Source organism: Tachypleus tridentatus, chromosome 7 (genome assembly GCF_004210375.1).
Source record: "Tachypleus tridentatus isolate NWPU-2018 chromosome 7, ASM421037v1, whole genome shotgun sequence".
Lineage (NCBI taxonomy): Eukaryota > Metazoa > Arthropoda > Merostomata > Xiphosura > Limulidae > Tachypleus > Tachypleus tridentatus.
The window spans coordinates 13490220-13507642 of NC_134831.1; the positions used below are offsets into that span (position 1 = coordinate 13490220).

The 17423-nt window shown below is 29.5% G+C and overlaps 1 protein-coding gene across 4 annotated transcripts in view; it reads right to left on the reverse strand.

Moving 5' to 3' along the window:
* Nrx-IV (neurexin-4) overlaps positions 1 to 17423 on the reverse strand; it is a 74221-nt gene that overhangs the window by 51578 nt on the left and 5220 nt on the right. For 2 of the 4 annotated variants that reach the window (XM_076510380.1, XM_076510379.1), the window contains exons 3-6: positions 14908 to 15104; positions 8531 to 8672; positions 5509 to 5712; positions 1294 to 1463 (exon numbers count right to left, since the gene is read on the reverse strand). In XM_076510380.1, coding sequence (XP_076366495.1) covers positions 1294 to 1463; positions 5509 to 5712; positions 8531 to 8672; positions 14908 to 15104 — 713 coding nt within the window. Of the gene's footprint in view, positions 1 to 1293; positions 1464 to 5508; positions 5713 to 8530; positions 8673 to 11085; positions 11187 to 14907; positions 15105 to 17423 lie in introns of those variants that run through there. The other 2 variants (XM_076510381.1, XM_076510382.1) reach the window with 2 other exon arrangements.

A 17423-nucleotide genomic window follows, 5' to 3' on the forward strand; every position in this document is an offset into this window, starting at 1 on the left:
TCACCTAATCTGAAACAGTGCTGCATTCAACATACCATATGTCACATAAAAATTGATATTTTGGTATATTGTTTTAATATTTACTTTTAAATTAAAAGCTAATATATATTAAAATTTGAATTATAATTTACAAATTCATACTAAACTTACTGATGAAATCATAAAATAACAGATCAATAAAATTTTGATGCAAATAAACGAATGTGATGACATGACCATTGACCCATGTGCCTGTTCAGATAAAGTTAATTGTAAAGCTCACAAATAACTTCACTCAATTAATTGATGATTCTTGTATGATAATTGAAATGATCATAAACACTAATTCTGATTAACTGATTACTTTCATGAGCCAAGACATTAATGAAAAAAGTTGAAATATCTTTTAATTAATCAAAAATAATATGAAAAACCATACCAACAATATTTAACTAAATAGTTGAAATAATCAAAAACAGTAACAATCAGAAACACTCATTTTTCATTAGTTTACTTTCTTGACATTAATTGATTTAATCATAATTTTGATTACTTAACATGGTATTAACAGATTATCAGTTTTCATTTACTCAAATATTTTATGTGCCATTGAGCAATATTCATAGGTAACCTCAATTAATCAAACCAGTTGCACAGCTTTATTATACAGTAAACATATTTAGTCTTATAATAACACCAAAATAAATAAAAAAAGTTTTAAACTTCTGTATCAATCACAAAAATCGTCCTATGGCTCAAGTTTTGTGAGATACTATTATATTCAGGAGTATTCTTATTACTTATTAGTTTAACGAACTGATCTTTGTACGTTTCTCATAAAATGTATTGAAAACTATTCATCAAAACGTGCCAACAAACAAAGTACTGTAACTGAAAAAAAAAAACGTAATTGTAGTAAAAACGTGGGTTTGATGTAAACAAAACACTCAAAATTCCTATTACAACTTACAGTTGAGGGGTGTTAAATGGAATAAAGCCCTCATCACAAAAGCATTGTTCAAATCACCAACAACTATCTTCAAAGTTAAAAAAAAAAAAATTTTGCATTTGGGTGATAACAAAATACAGAAAAAAGTAGTTTCACAAAAATTAATAGACTTAAATATAAATAAAAATGTTTACGATATTAAGAAACACAATAATCTAGACACTGGTTAATTTTACAATTAATCAGACTAACATATTAGAATATCAACAATGAAATTTAAGTTACATTATGGTGCATGTTTTTTTTTCATGCATAACATTTCATAATTTATGTTCATGTTAGGCTTCCATGTTTTCCATGCTTACCATACTATTAAGATTCAGTTGAGTAAAGTCCCCTCTTATACGTTCTTTTACAACCACTCTATCAACATTAAAAGTTACATCTCTTTGGTATCGAGAAATCATAACGTCATGCCAGAGATTGTCATCCAACAAACTGCCCACCTTCACACTGGTCATGATACCTTCTCCTCCTAAAATAAATTAGAACAGTCTTGAAACAAACTGGTCACTGGAAACAATTAAAATTTAATGGTAGCTAAAAACAGGAGTGAGAAAATAAATAGGTTATTGGCCTATATTCTCAATTTGGAGGAATACTCAAAATTTGAAATAAAAAATGCTGTTCTCTGCCAAACAGATTGGATATTGTTTTTCACCAATAATGGATTTTGAATATATGCCATCAACAGAACTTACTGTTTCTTTAAGAGTACAGGAATTCATGAACAAAATTGCATTAAGACTACCAAAATGTCCAGGTTACTTTTTAAAGACTAAAGAAACTTTTCATAATTTTATGTTATTACTATAAATTTATCATCCATTTTTATGAAAATGTGACAAAAGGCTCAACTGAACTGCCAAAATAGTCACCTGGTATATAAATATTTAAAATTCAAAAATATGAATACCGTAAAACCTGTTTAAGGCAGAATTGCAGGGACCAAATAAAATTTCCAGCTTAAGCAGGTTTTTCAGCTTAGACATAGGGAACATGCATTTCCTTAATTATACATAATTTTTAAATGGAATGTCATACTTGTTTGACTCAAGGGAAGTACGACATTTGTGAAAAAATTATTATACTGTTTATGCTATATTTATTAGAATAAGAACAAAAATAGACATTCAAAATATACACAAGTACACATATCCTTAATCAAATTTATCTGAAGAAAGTATCCAATTTCAACTGTTTCATTTTTTTTCCAATAGGCTCTCTCATGTGGTTAAAAGAGAACACCAATTCTACAGCCTTTTCATGAAGTTCATTTTCCCCCCTTCATTTTTTCACACAATTTGATAGCATTAACATAACTTAACATTTGCAATGCTGTAGGAATTTTAATTTCCTCATTATCTTTCCCATTTTGTTCATCTTCTGAATCTCTCACACTGTTACCATCTTGCAATTCTAATATAGATTTTAAATCAATTTCATCAGTTTCTGTTAAAACATTCTTGTCAACATTCACAAAACTTTCTGCATTCACAGAATCATCTGCAACAATCTTCTCAATCTGAGTTTGGATTTCACAAGAATTGTCATAACAAACGTCTCCATAATTTCTGCCATCATCAAGAATAAATCTAGTTTCGAAAGCACTTTATTACACATTCATCTTTTATGCACTTGATTGAATGACTTAAAAATGCAATTGCATCTAACACGTCACTTTTCATGGTCATTTCAGATGCTCTCTTATAATCGTCCATGTTTGCAAAAATATGCAGAAGCATCAACTTTCTGTATTTCAATTTTATACACTGTATAATTCCATTATCTAATGGCTGTAGAACTGATGTTATACATGGAGGTAGAAAATTAAACAAACATTTGAAAGTTTAAACAGATTATTAATTAAGCAATTCATTAATATTTGAAAGCATTTTTAATTAAGTAAGAAATTAATATTTAATCAAAAACCATTTTTCCACCTTACTCAGGTTCTAACCCTACTTGTTGATAGATGAGGTAGGTGAAAGATAGTTTTCCATCCATGTTACACAGGTTCTGCCACATAGGGGGCCTTTATAAGAGTAATTTTCAGATAATGCTGCAAAATTTTGATGTTTCTGGCTTGTACAGGTTTCTGCCCTATTCAGTTTCTGGTTTAATCAGATTTTACTGGATTATTCACACTAAATGTACTTACACAGAGTACCTGAAAGTGTTCCATTTCAAGTATAAGTAAAATAAAAATTATGAGTAACAAATATTTTGATTTCTTGCATTTGAAGTTTATATGTCATGCTACGCTGTAGCCAACAGAGTGCATAATTCTTCTCAAGATTCATGGTATTTACACATATTACTGGCATCAGGACAGTACAAATTGTGACATTAAGCATCTTTAATGCCATTTTAGTGTCTACCAACTGACAGACAACACACTACTGTATATTGGTGTGAGTGGTTAAAACAGGTGACCTCTCCAAACAGCCTTTGGCCCCTTTTTGAGGAAATTACTATAAAGCTATTGTAGTGCTCCATTTCTTGGATGTTTAAAAATGAATAAATTATGAAATTCAACCAGAAACACCATAAAAAACACAGCAGCTGGTAAATAATATTTACTATATTATTAATTAAAGGATAGCTGGGCACTTACAATGAGAAGTATTCAATGTAAATTATAATTCTGTAAACTTTTAAAAACAAATATTTTTGATGAATTTAGAAGATTTAAATTTATCATAATTAAAGTATGAAAAACACAAATATACCAGCTGTATGTAACATTTATGGATCTACCTTAAAATAAGAAATGCAGCAATATCTTGCCTACTGATACAAACAGCTTCTAACTACTGTCATCTCTAACATGAGCTCATAATATCTTATTCATGAAATTTGGAAAATATAATTAATGCTGCGTAAAACTCTAAACTGCAAGAACAAAAACAAAACCAAACTATAAAAAATACACTAGTTTACTTAACAATATTTATGTAAAAATGTTTGAATTATATATACAGTCTGCCAAAGAACACACACAGGTCTAAGATTAAACCTTAAACCTGAAATTACACAGAACAAAAACTTTGTGGTGAAGTTACTTGATAGTAATCAGAAAAATATGTGTACGAACAGACAAACTGTTATGAGCCACAAGCTATTTAAATTTACAATCTACAGTTATTCAGAAAAAAAGAAGGAAATTTAGAACTATTTTGAATTTTTGTATCTCAAGACAGCTGGTATGGTTATTGAAACTTTTAGTAATATATTTCAGAGAACAATGTTTCAACCTTCTTAACATGAAAATTACTCAGAGTAGTCAACACTGACTTCATATATTCATGGAGAAATCTTTAGCAAAAACCTTTTAAATTCAAAAATCCAATGTTTTGTGTACAAAAAACTTGTAATGTTTGCTGAAAGCTTGCCAAATTTTGTTAAGGTTCACAAGATATTAAAAGTTATAGTATAGAGACTGATAGTTAATGTGGTCAAAAGGACAGTCACATCAACTATATGAAAAGACTTAATGGGAATTTAATAATATATATATATACACACACACACACACTTAATTTAATGTGCAAGTAGTTATGACATAACGATTTACCCACAGTCATGCCAAAAACCTTAATACTCATCTGAATAAAAAAAACTTAAATTTGAGTATTTTATGATAAAATTATTTTTGAGCCTGATCATGTTGCTATAGTCCACATTGCCACATCTGGTCACATTCTATCCGACTCTAGCACCATGTTTGCAATAATATGCAGAAGCATCAATTTTCTGTATTTCAATTTTATACACTGTATAATTCCATTAACTAGTGACTGTGGAACTGATGTTGATCATAACAATAATACTGCAAAAGGCTACATCACAAAAATCATGTCCAAAGCATACCATTCCTCCTTGGTTGCTTTTCATAATCCATTTGATGTATTTTTGTTCTAATTTCCTATTATCTATTACTATAGTCCAGCAGATCTTCATATGGATACCCAGCTACTTGTAGTATGCAATGGTTGAACAGAAATGACATAGAATCAGGATGTATACTTGCAACTTGTACTGCTTTTCCATTCAGAAGTCCTTGATTGTGTTGCATACCATTGCCTGGAGCTCATGTACAGCTTTAGCCATTGTTGTTTGCTTTCATGATATTCACATACTACAAGAAATTGCAATTTACCACAGCTACGGTAAAACTTGTCATAGGTTTTTTCTAGGTGGTCATAGTGACCCTTTAAGATCAAAGCTTATGATTATTTTGTGTTAGAAATGACTATACTTACTCTTCCTGAAAGGGATCATTTTTTGACTGGATTACAATAACTACAAAATGTTAAGCAACCTAAAAAAATGTAATTTAATACATTCTGTTCCACCACGATCTTATACAAACTGTGACTGTCATACAATTTGCTGATTGTTTCAACATAAGTATTTAACCTTATATAATTCCCCAATATACACATTATAAAAAACATTAGCTCCCACAAGCAGTTGGCTAGTGAAATGAAGCTGTAATATTAAAAGATGTCACCTACCCAGATCCATGTTCAAAACTAGTTGGTTTCCCACAAGCTGAAGGGCAAAGAAGTCACCTTGACTTGCACGACTGTACAACATCAAGCCATCAGCATGATTTGTTCGAAAACGAAACCTAAACACATCCTCCTGTGATGCAACCACTCTCTTACTTAGGTCCATTGACACATAGCTTTGACCATCAAAATTAATGGATTCAGCAACTAAAAAAAACAAAAGAGATCTAAAATGCATAATATTTTTACAGAACTGATTAAGAGCATGAGTCAATCTTATTAATTTTTAAAACAACACATGCAGTATACACTTCTTTTAAACTAGTGGCAGGCAAGTTAATCAAACAATATTATAAGTTAATGTATGAAATAAACAAGACTTTCAGTGAATCCTGAAAAAAAGGCCTTTTCTCAATTGAGTTTAATCTCAAACTGTTTCAATTATCCTGTCTCATTGTCTTAGGGAAGTTCTTTCGAGCTGCTTTAAAAACCAACATATATGAAAATATACAAAATGTCAACAGTTACAATAACAATTCGATTTTTAAATATCATAGAGAAAAAAAATGGCATGAACTAATGAAAAAAAAATTTTGAATAGTTTTATCATTTCCAATAGTCTATAAAAAAATTATATAAACACCAATTCTTATAGAAGTGTGTAAACTTTCATTCTTATACCAAAGTCTGTCCCATTCATTAACTATTATCACTAAGTATAAAAAAAAAATGTAAAAAGAATCTTCAGTTGCCATGGCTGTAATTAGATCTCAATTCAATCAAGAAGTAGAATTATGAGCCAAAAGTTTGTATTTGTAAAAAACAAACTTGGACCTTCCTGTGAGTCACTATGTTGAGACTGAAAATATAGAACTCTTGTGGCACAAAATTTGAATGCAACTGAAAAACCTACTGAATAAATTAAATTAAAAAATAGTGCATAAACAATCACTTCAAGTGAAGTGCATTCAATTTCCCATCAAATGTTGCTGGGCCATCAATGCTCACTAAATGCAAAGCCAAACAGTACCCAAGCCTGCAAGTTTTGTAACTGGTCTAGGTACAGTTTTCACTAGCTCACAAATCTATGTTATTTTGAGTTGTGTTCACGAATTAAATCATATATATATATATATATGTGCATTAGAAACTTTGCCAAGTCAAAATTCAAAGGTGACCAATCAGCATATGTTAAAGAAAAAAAGGCTATTAAGTTCTTTTCAACAGAGTAAAATACCAGAAATGAGGATGCTATGAAAATATCAGTGCTGAATTGCCAGTCTTTATTCAACCACTATGAAGATCTAATGAACGATGAGACAATCTTAAAAAGTGACATTATCTCTAAAACAGAAACTAGATTACTACCAAATGTCACAAAACTATGTTTTACCAGATTACAAATATAGCTACGATTCATCATTTAAAACCAACTGGACTTTGTGGGGATTCCAGTTCACATGACGATCTTTTGACAAGAGCAGGTTCACTGGAGACTGATCAAAAGACCATAACCTGACAGTGAAGGAGACTATACACTTAAAGGACCATAAAATTAGGCCTGTGAATTTAAACTTCATAAATGTTGTTTTCGTTTTAATTATGGATCTTCCATAATTCAGCTACCCAGATTTCAAAAATAATGATTTTTTTCTGTCACAAAGGATTTTAACAAATTAGAAAGAAAAAAACAAACAAAAACTCTTACTTAGATCAAAGTATTACTTCATTTACCATAATGAACAAAAATACAAACAAACTGTAGAAAAGGGAAGAACACTGATGTTAAATCAATATGTCTTCATTCATTCCATTTTTTTTGTGAGATCTACATCTTTTAATTTCAAAACTATACATTATGCTCATTCTTTCACATATTGCAGCTATAGCATTTGTTTCAATGACCAGTATTCAGCTATCATGCTGATGTTACACCTTCCCTAATATCTCCTTTCCATTTCCCTGATGAAACCTTTCCCTCTTTTCTTTGCTGATGGAGCGAAAATTTTCAGGGAAATAATCAATGTGACTGTAAGAAATGAGCTTTCAAGCTCATATTATAACTAAATTCTTTAAAATTATCAAGCATGTTATTGACACTACTTTCATAAGATAGGTATTTGTTGTTTCCTAAAAGATTGTCAGTTACATCATTAAAGCCAATCCACACTTCTTCAACTTTTCTCATTGTCCTTTCAAACTGTTCCACTGAAGTCAATTTCCTAATCTAAGACCCAACAAAAATTGACCATACAGGAATTACAATAGAAGAATTATTGTAAAAATTAAAAAAACAGAACTGTTGCAGATCTGTGTAACTGATTATGTATATACAGGATTGACTGAATGGTTCAAGTTACTTTATTTATACTCTGTACTTTACAGATCACAACTGCATATGTTTTACCAAGAAAAATTAATAAGTTGAATTAGTTAAAGAGTCTTCTTCTATGGCAGTTTAGTCAGTCAGACAATATTAAAGTGATTACATATATAACAAGAACCTGTAATTCAGTTCTCTTATCATATAAACCATATTCAGTCATAGGCTTACAGGGGAAGGTTCTAGGCATAGAGAATAGTGCTAACTGAACCATATATCATGAAATTGGAAAGATTTTTAACTCAAGAGAGAATTCACAATATCCACAGAACTTTAAATTAACTTTTTATTAACTCTATTTTTGTACACCAGCAATACCAAGCATGGGTAGGCATACATCCAATACGATTTTATTACTCATAACAAATTATCAGCCTAACTTCAAGTTGAAATTCTTTTAGGCAAGATAAACTAATCCACGAGATCTTGAATGTGGTCAAATACATCAAAAGGATTTAACCTTCTGAGCCCAAAACTACAATTAGATCTCAAATCAGTCAAAAGATGAAAAAGCTACAAGTTAAAAGTTTGTAACTGCAAAAAAATTCAGAGCCACTTTATTGGCCACTACTTCATGGCTAAAATCATGATAACATGCTTACACTAAATATAAAACTAATCAAGGTAACCAAAATATCTCACCATAATTACAACCATATAATTCAATTCTCATTGAGATTCTGTCACGCCACCTTGTTGGATTAATCCTAATCCATTGGGCAATGATTGGTGTATCAAAGTCATTTCGGCTCACTGTATCTCCATCTTCATTACCTTCAAACAACTACAGGCACAAAATTAAAACAGTTTAGCATATATAAAAGCAAAGAAATGTTTACAAATATCTAAACTCAAGGATTTAGTCACATGATATTTGTTCATAGCATTCAATCTAATTACTAAGTCTATGAAGTTTTACCAACACAAGTTATATTCAACTACTAAACCTTTAATTGTAATTTCACAATGATACATGATTCAATATAATTAGTTTATTGAACATTATTAACAATTAAAATTGCCCATTTATTTGGCAAGACTTAGAGATGTTTTATCTATAAAATTTAATTTTCCCATATATTGTTTTTCACTAGACTTAAAAGAAAATATGGCAAAAAAAATTATTGAAGCATTCAAAACAGGTCTAGCATCCTCTCAACCACATGCCACTTCTTTGTCTGATATAACACTCCTGAATCTACATGCCAGTACACTTAATGTAGTTCTTAAAACTAAAAATAATTATACCATACTATACCAAATATAAAAAGTGTTTCTGTATTAATATGAAACAATTAACAACTAGAGGACACAATGCACTTTTTATTCCTGCATACTCTATCTTTATAAGCTTTACTTAGTGATTATTGTGAACACTACAATCATTAGCTGTGTTTCATCTCATTTTTGTCATTTCAGAATCAAGCATGCAATTAACATACAATTCCCTCTCCTTATTTGTACCTTTTGAAGTATTCAGTTCAGTTCTAGGCATTCTTTGATATGTGTTTCAGAGAAACAGACAATAGCTAGTCATTCAAGTCACTTTTCTCATCTTTTCATAACTCTACCAAGTGCAAAAAATTTACAGACAACACAATTTCAAATGGCTTTTAACCAGCACACAAACAACTTAAATTTTCTTAATTTCCCCATTTTAAAAATTAGCTAAAAAGCAAAAGCTTTCACTACGTTCAATTAGAGTAAACATTTCAGATTTTTTCAACAAAAATAACTCTGAACAAGTCAAAAAAAGATCTTCAAATGTTGGATCTACATATGTAAGAGTTACTGTTATCAAGAAGTCCTCTGAAGAAACCATCATACTCAGATGGTTCATAATACATCCTTGTTTCAAACAGAATGCTAAAAAAAGGTGTATTTATATGTAAACCCTGCATGATAGCTGATAATCAGAATACTTTTACTACTGGAAAAGATGCTACACCAACTAAGTCAGCACTAGCTTTTTCTTTGGCATTTTGGCTAATCAAATGTCAAAATTGGTAGCCAAGTCAGGTAGTGACATATTAGCTAAATAAGCCTAAACATTTTGTATAAAATAAAACCCTTTGATAGTACACCTAACATGTGTATACCTAAACTTTTTATACAAAAGAAAAATAAAATAGTAGTAGATAAGATGTATATTTAACATTACTTTTTGCATGAAATAAAAACTAATCTGTTAATAAACCTGTGGTATATGTACCTGAACCTTTAAAACAAAATAAAAACAACATGATAGATTCAGTATATTAACCTGTTTCTGGTATTAAAACCCAAGTGTACATAATTGTGTTTTCATAAGAAAATAAAAATCACTTTGTGTTAGATCAAATATCAAGCATGGTGAGCTAAACTGACAGTTTAAATCACTGCTTTTAAAAGGTCAGATATTATAAAATAAAAACACTGAAGTTAATATACTGACAAACCATGCGTTCTTAAAATGAAGTATAGTAATCAATTCAGTTTGAAGAATAAGTACCTAAATAAATGTAGGTTTACAAATAACTTGCATTTTCCTTGTGCTAAATTTTCTTAATTTCACTCATAAAACCCTACTATATTTTTCCTGTTTTAAAAATTAGCTAAAAAGCAAAAGCTTTCACAACTTACAATTACAAGCTATTTCCAGCAGCACCTTTCAATGCTATAGCAAACTGCATTAAAAAACAAACTGCCAGGAACAATGAATTATATCTTCAGTATTCCTTTAATGTATTTTTTATTTCTAGTTTGAGAACGTTTAAAGCTCATGGTCTAGAGAAACATGATAACTATCATTTAATAACAACATATACTTAACTTCTTAACATTGGGTATTTATGGGATCTGATTTACAGGTCACCACAACTACTTCCTGCATGAACTATGAAAGGTAGATCAAATGACTTAACCATCAATCCTTTTCAATATCACACACACACACATTTAGTAAATATAATACTTGTAACAGCATGGCTTACCAACCGTTCATATACTCAAATGGGAAACTAATTTATTAAAACTGATCACCGTAAAATAACTATACATGTTTTAACATTGTATTATTAAACCTCTATAACAAACTTTAAATAAAAACACTTGACACCTTTTTCACCTCGCACGATACATGCAATTCCTCTATTTGAAAAAAATTCATCAATCTCACATGCTAAAAAGTAACAAAAAGATTCAAAAACCAAAAGTACCATGAGCATTCTTTTCAGCTGTGAAAATCAGAGAAAATAAGTGCAAAAAGGCCCACAAAATCTTCAGAGTCGTTGACATCTGGTCTTATTCTTTACTCACACTTGATTATTTAAATTGTACAAGGTATTTGGTTTTTAAACAGATACAGCAAATTCCAGTTTTTATTTCAGTTCAAAATTTCTTTACTTAAGATGCTTTATTTCCATTATTAACAGAAAATAAAGGTTAATTACATTTGCAATTTTGAAGTTTTAATTTTTTTTTTCACCCCCACAAACAATTCCTAATTTATTCTTAAGCTTTTACCAATATGTTGTCCAATCAAACTATATATTTAACACCTAATATACTATTTATACTAAAAGTAAGTGGTGAAGAGCACGTATATTTTTGGAAATTATCACTGTATATTTTGTACATTACAATCATTTCAATACCATAACAACAAACACTAACTATTTTAGATTAATTTTATGGAATAAATTATGAAAAACATACAACCACATATGACTAAGTATATAATGACTTTTACAATTTAACATTCAGAAATGCTGCAAAGTTTGTTTCTACCACAATCCAATTGTTATGAAAAATTTACAAATAAACTGAGAAACAAACTGCATTAAATAAAATTCAAGTGAAACTTAAGAGACACTATATCATTAAAACAGTTTAACCATACTGATAAACTAAACTAACGAATTATAATAACGCTGTAATTGTTTTGTTGAGGACTAATATAAAACCTTACACCTTCTTCCACAGGAAGTTTAAAAATTGAATGTATTAAATACACAGTAAAATATAATTTTTTTTGCCCATCTTTAAACATCTTACCTACAAACACCCTAAAAATAAATGTTAAATAGAACAACTTGTGATAATTTTATTTTTATATTACAACATTTAAATGTAGTTTCAATTAGTTGTTCTTATAAATCAAATTACGATATTTTATCTTCCTTTACTTTTAATTATGTGACTATATACTACATATGGATCACTATTATGCAGTCTTTACATTATGGTGATCATTATATTCTCATTAAACACACAATACAAATGTCTATAGAAATATTTCAGTCATATCAAACTTAATGGAATCTATTCAGTTTTAAATTAACATTTTTCTTAATTTGTATAGACATTATATGATGGCCTTAACATTCTAATGTTATTATGGAGTGAAACAAGACTATTTGAGTCTGTAATTATTCTGCTAAATAACTTTTCACACATAACAATACAAACTAAAGATTAGAAATTTTAAGATGTTACCTCAAAATTAAATAATATAAACATAAAACCCAAACAATTTGAAGTTCACAGAAAAAATATTCATTTAATTTGTTCAATAGATCCTTTCAAAATATGGCTCTCTCTTGCTGTTCTGTAAGTGATTAATTTCTAAACAAAATACAAAATAACCTGAAATTTAATGACTGATGATAAATAAGAAACTTAAATTATATCCTGCAGTCTTTTAAATTAATAGGGAAAAAAACAAAATATTAATGTGCATGATATGATGCTTTTGTGATTTTCAGTTGTGCTCCAAGTGTTGAAGATTCATATTCAATATTCCAAGTCACTCATGGAAAGAAAAAATGCCTAATTTGACCTAAATCAGAAACATTTTTCTAATTAATTTTTTCTAATCTGCTGATACAGAACATTTTTTTTATTTTCTTGTTATGAAGAAACAAGTTTTCAATAAGTTGTTCATAACATCAATAAACTATATTATCTATTACCTTGTATATCAAAATTTAGAAACCAACAAAGTACAAGAAGTTTAAAAAACAAATTGTACATGACAAAAAATGAAAATAATTATTAAAATACAACTTCATGCCTTTAAAACAATCTCAGCATGCTGTGATTTTCATGCAAAAAAGAAAAAAATCAATCACGTTATAAAGGTGCTCGAAATTTACTAAAGCATAACAACAACAGTAGAGAATGATTATCAAACACATGCACAACAAGCTGTGGCATACAATACACAAAAAACACACCAGAGCAACCTCCACAGGTGTCTTAAGTGTGAAACAGTGTATACAAAAAACTTTAGTTCAGAATATAGCAAACATACCAAAACGTGCATTCGGTGGATGACTCATGTTCATTTCTGGTTAGGTTTTGATCAACTTTAGTTACAATTCTTTATCAAAACTAAGAACTATTATTTTTAAACTGTTTATTCTAGACTACTAACCAAAATTGCAGAGAACTTGCCAAAGTGGAATTACTGTGCTGAATCTACTTCTTAAATAAAAATACTAGTTTGTTTACTGCATGGTTATAAGATTAAAAACATTAAGTAGTTATCACTATATAGACTTTTAGGTCAGGATATTCATGTGAAAATTGTTGTAAATTACTTATAAGACAACAAAATTGTTCATTTCTCCAAATAAACATTCTCCCACTCAGACCTATACAGAGTACTCAGTCCAAGATATGGTGTAAGGAATGGTCTTAGTCATTAAGCTTACAATTTTTACTGAAATGGAAGGTAGCTGGAAAAATTATTTAATTATCACCTGTTCCATATTGATTAAAAGCCAAATCATAAACAAATGTCAGGCTCCAGACGTTTTAAGCCTGATTAACTAATACAAATTAAATTAATTCACTACCTATATAGTAGATTTTAATGCCATGTCTGAGTGAAATACATATAAAGGAAATAATTATCAATAATGTAAAAAACATCCATCTGACAAACCGTAATCAAGTCAATAAGTTTCAAAACTAAATCAGTTATCCAGACTTAACAGCCAAGACAAATTTATTGACACTGGGTGGTACAGTATACTGCCATAATATACAATAATCATTTTAAGCTTAAAAAAAGAGACTAAAAATAATTTTGAATACATTTTCAAAAAGGGATCTTAATATAAAAACATGTAATCTTCTTTTCCTGATGGTCTACAAAATAAAATATTGCATCTAGTTCTACCATATGATTTATCTGCATTATCTCTTACATTCAACATCTGGCATCATTCACTTGGGGTTTTCTGTTATAATTATTAGCAAATTACTTGATTTACAGAAAATATGAAAAAAAAATGAATATGAAGTCATCCACCTGAACTATAACTAACAGGAGTTATAGGCACATAAAAGTAATCTGAACTAATGTTTTTCAAGTCTGTTATAGAGAGTCCACTCAGACCTCAGAACTGCCATCAGCTGTCGTAAGTGTTCGCCAGCTGTCACCATCACTGCTATACTGGAAAACATATTCTGTGACAAATTCCCTACTGTATTCTCGGCCTTGAGTTGCTACAGCATGAATAGACTTTCTCTCTCGAGATTTATTGTAAGGAACTGGTAATAATCATTATGTTGTGCAGTCCACGCAGAAGCACCTGCAGGATAGAAGTGAAAGGTTATAAAAGTATATAGTACAAGTTGGGTCCCAGGAAAACAAGTTCTAGTTTTTAAAGAAAAAAAGATTTAATAATACTTGCACATTTTTCCAAGCATTGTCTGCAACCTAAAATAGCTCATGGTTTTACCTTTACTCAGGATTAGTAGATTTCAGTGAGTTCTTCAAATATAGTTTAACAAAGTATTACTTACATCAATATTTCACAGATAGTTCAATTGATATTTTTCCAATAATTAGAGGAAAAAATGTGTAACATTCATCATCTTTTAACTTATTAGTAACTTAAACTCGGTTATTTCTCCCAGAATCCAAAGTCCCTCTGGAAGAACAAAGTTCATAACTGTAAAGCTTCTTTCAAGTGACCATCATTGAGACACTCAAAATACTATAATCACTGAAGACAGAGCATGCATACCCTTGTGTTTCCTTCTTTATCTTTATATTCAGTATAATCCAATCCATTATTCCCATACTCCAGCTGATATTCTTGGACAAACTCAGATGTGTAAGGCCTACCCTGAGTTGCTATGGCTGTAATGTTTTTTTTTTCCTGCAGGTCAAGGATCAAGTACTGGCTGAAGTCAGAGTTTCTTGCTGTCCATGCTCCACCCCCTGTAGGAAGTGACAGGTACAATGGATATGCTTCTTACTTACCATGAGTTGTTATTAGTCATTCAGGACCCCAATACCATTATCAGCTGTTACAGTTAGTCCCAGAAAAAAAAAAGCTAAAAGGCAAAAGGTAAAGGAACATGCAAATAGCATAAACTTTTTGAAGTATGCTTACCTCAAGAGATCACTGTGAAAATCATAACAGTAGTTAGGAAGCAGATGTATATGAGAAAAACAAAGCAAGAGTTAATGTGAAGACATGGAAAAATAACTAATTTAAATGTTGTGCATGTACTTACCAGAAAATTAGTGAAAGCATGTAATGGAAGCAGTTATTACTTTGAAAATATATTAATCATTAGTTTGCTGAACAAAAGACAGAGCATGCATATAAATTACACCAACTCCAGAAATAATGCTACAATTTATAATCAAGCTATAAAATATTGCAAAAATGTTAACTTTGCTATACTTTTATGTTAAAGCAAACTTTAACAGACTATTTCTTGATAATAAGTCAGTAAACTTGTATTCTACAGTCGAATAAAACTTGACATACAGTTTAATGATTTAACATTTTCATACACTTCTGCAGTTGTCTTTTCCCAATACCTATAACAATGAGTATGCAAATAGCATTGTAACAAATCTTTGGTTCTACTTTAATAATAAGCAACAACAAACTAAAAACTACCTTGAAGAATTTGCACAAAAAAACAAAAACAATCAAGTAATGTGTAAATACAACATAAGTGACCTAAAAATTAACTTTTAATTATTGGTGTGTAATTCATATCATAAATATATTGTATAAGCACAGCTTTCAGATGTTTCTGTTCATAAGCTTCTACAACAGAATGTATTTCAAGTGTTATTTGAACAATTTTTGTACATGGCAAATCAGTTTGAATACTGTCTTCAGTCAAACTGACATTATAATAAAAAGTTGTGAGCAAAAGTACTAAAAGTACAACAGTGAAATACTTGAATGTAATATAGCAATTTACTGAACAACCAACAATTAGATAATACTAATATATGTATACACATGTTGTGTGTAGCTTCAAATATACTGGAATTTTATCTAAGAATTCAATTTATTACAGTAAATAAAACACATTTAGGTTCAAGTTGACAAAACAAGCTGAACTTAATATATACTGAAAATATATTAACTAATATTTAGGCCTAATAGGTCAATTAAGACTGGACTCCAAATACACTCAATCATTTGGACCACAGGTCAGACTTGGGATCTTTAATTTTAATATATGAGCTGTTTAATTTTATTTTAATCTACCTGAATAACCATCCATTCCACATTAGTTTATTATGCATGTTACAATAATGGTCAGTTAGAATAACTATAGTAAACATTTGATACCAAGCTGCCAGATAATGCTACATAAAAAGGTACAAATAGTTAATTGAGGAACATATAAAAAGGTACAAAAAATCAATTTCATATCACTTTCTGTATGAGCATTTCATTGAAAAAAAACAACAAATTAATAATGAGTCATAAACTAAAAGCCAGCAAAAAGTACTCTAATTTTATAAACTGACAAAACCAGCATGTGAAAAAAATCAAGTTTCTTTTCAGATAAAAATAAGTTAAAAATAAATTATACAACAGACAATTAAATGTAAACTGATTTACAAATTAAAGAGAAACATTTATTCAGTTAATAGCAAAGAAGGAAATGCAATACTCGGATTTTATTTTTGAATTTGACTTGCAAAATGTATCTGACATGTTTCTTGATGGCCAATTTTAGAATGATAAAATGTTAAATACAGATGAATTTGAAATCCACATATGCATCACCTTGTTTATTTTTTATGTTGCAATGCTTTTTTTGAAAGAATATGCAACAAAACATTTAAATAAAATAGTAAACAAAATCAAACACCTAAGTAACAAGTAAGCAAAATATCATTTTCTATAAAATTCTTACTCTCACATAACTGATCATTCTGTCTCAGTTAGCAGTCACTTGTCACAACCAATCCAATGTATCAAAATGGATATTAGCAAAACAAGTTTGGTTTTAGTCATGAATGTCTTTCAATTTTCATAATAATTAAAATGTTTGAAATTTATTGAATCTACCTCGTGCTTGCTGGTGCTTTTGTTGTGCAACCCTGATATTCCACCATCTAGTTACATAAAAAAGTTTTGATGGCTTAGGGAAAAAAAATACAGGGCTGGAATTTTTTCAGTTTCTATAGTTGTTTTGTTTTTTTCTTTGTTGCTTTAGCTGATGAATAACTAAGACAAGACTGAAAATATCATCCTAAATGACTGAGGAAACAACC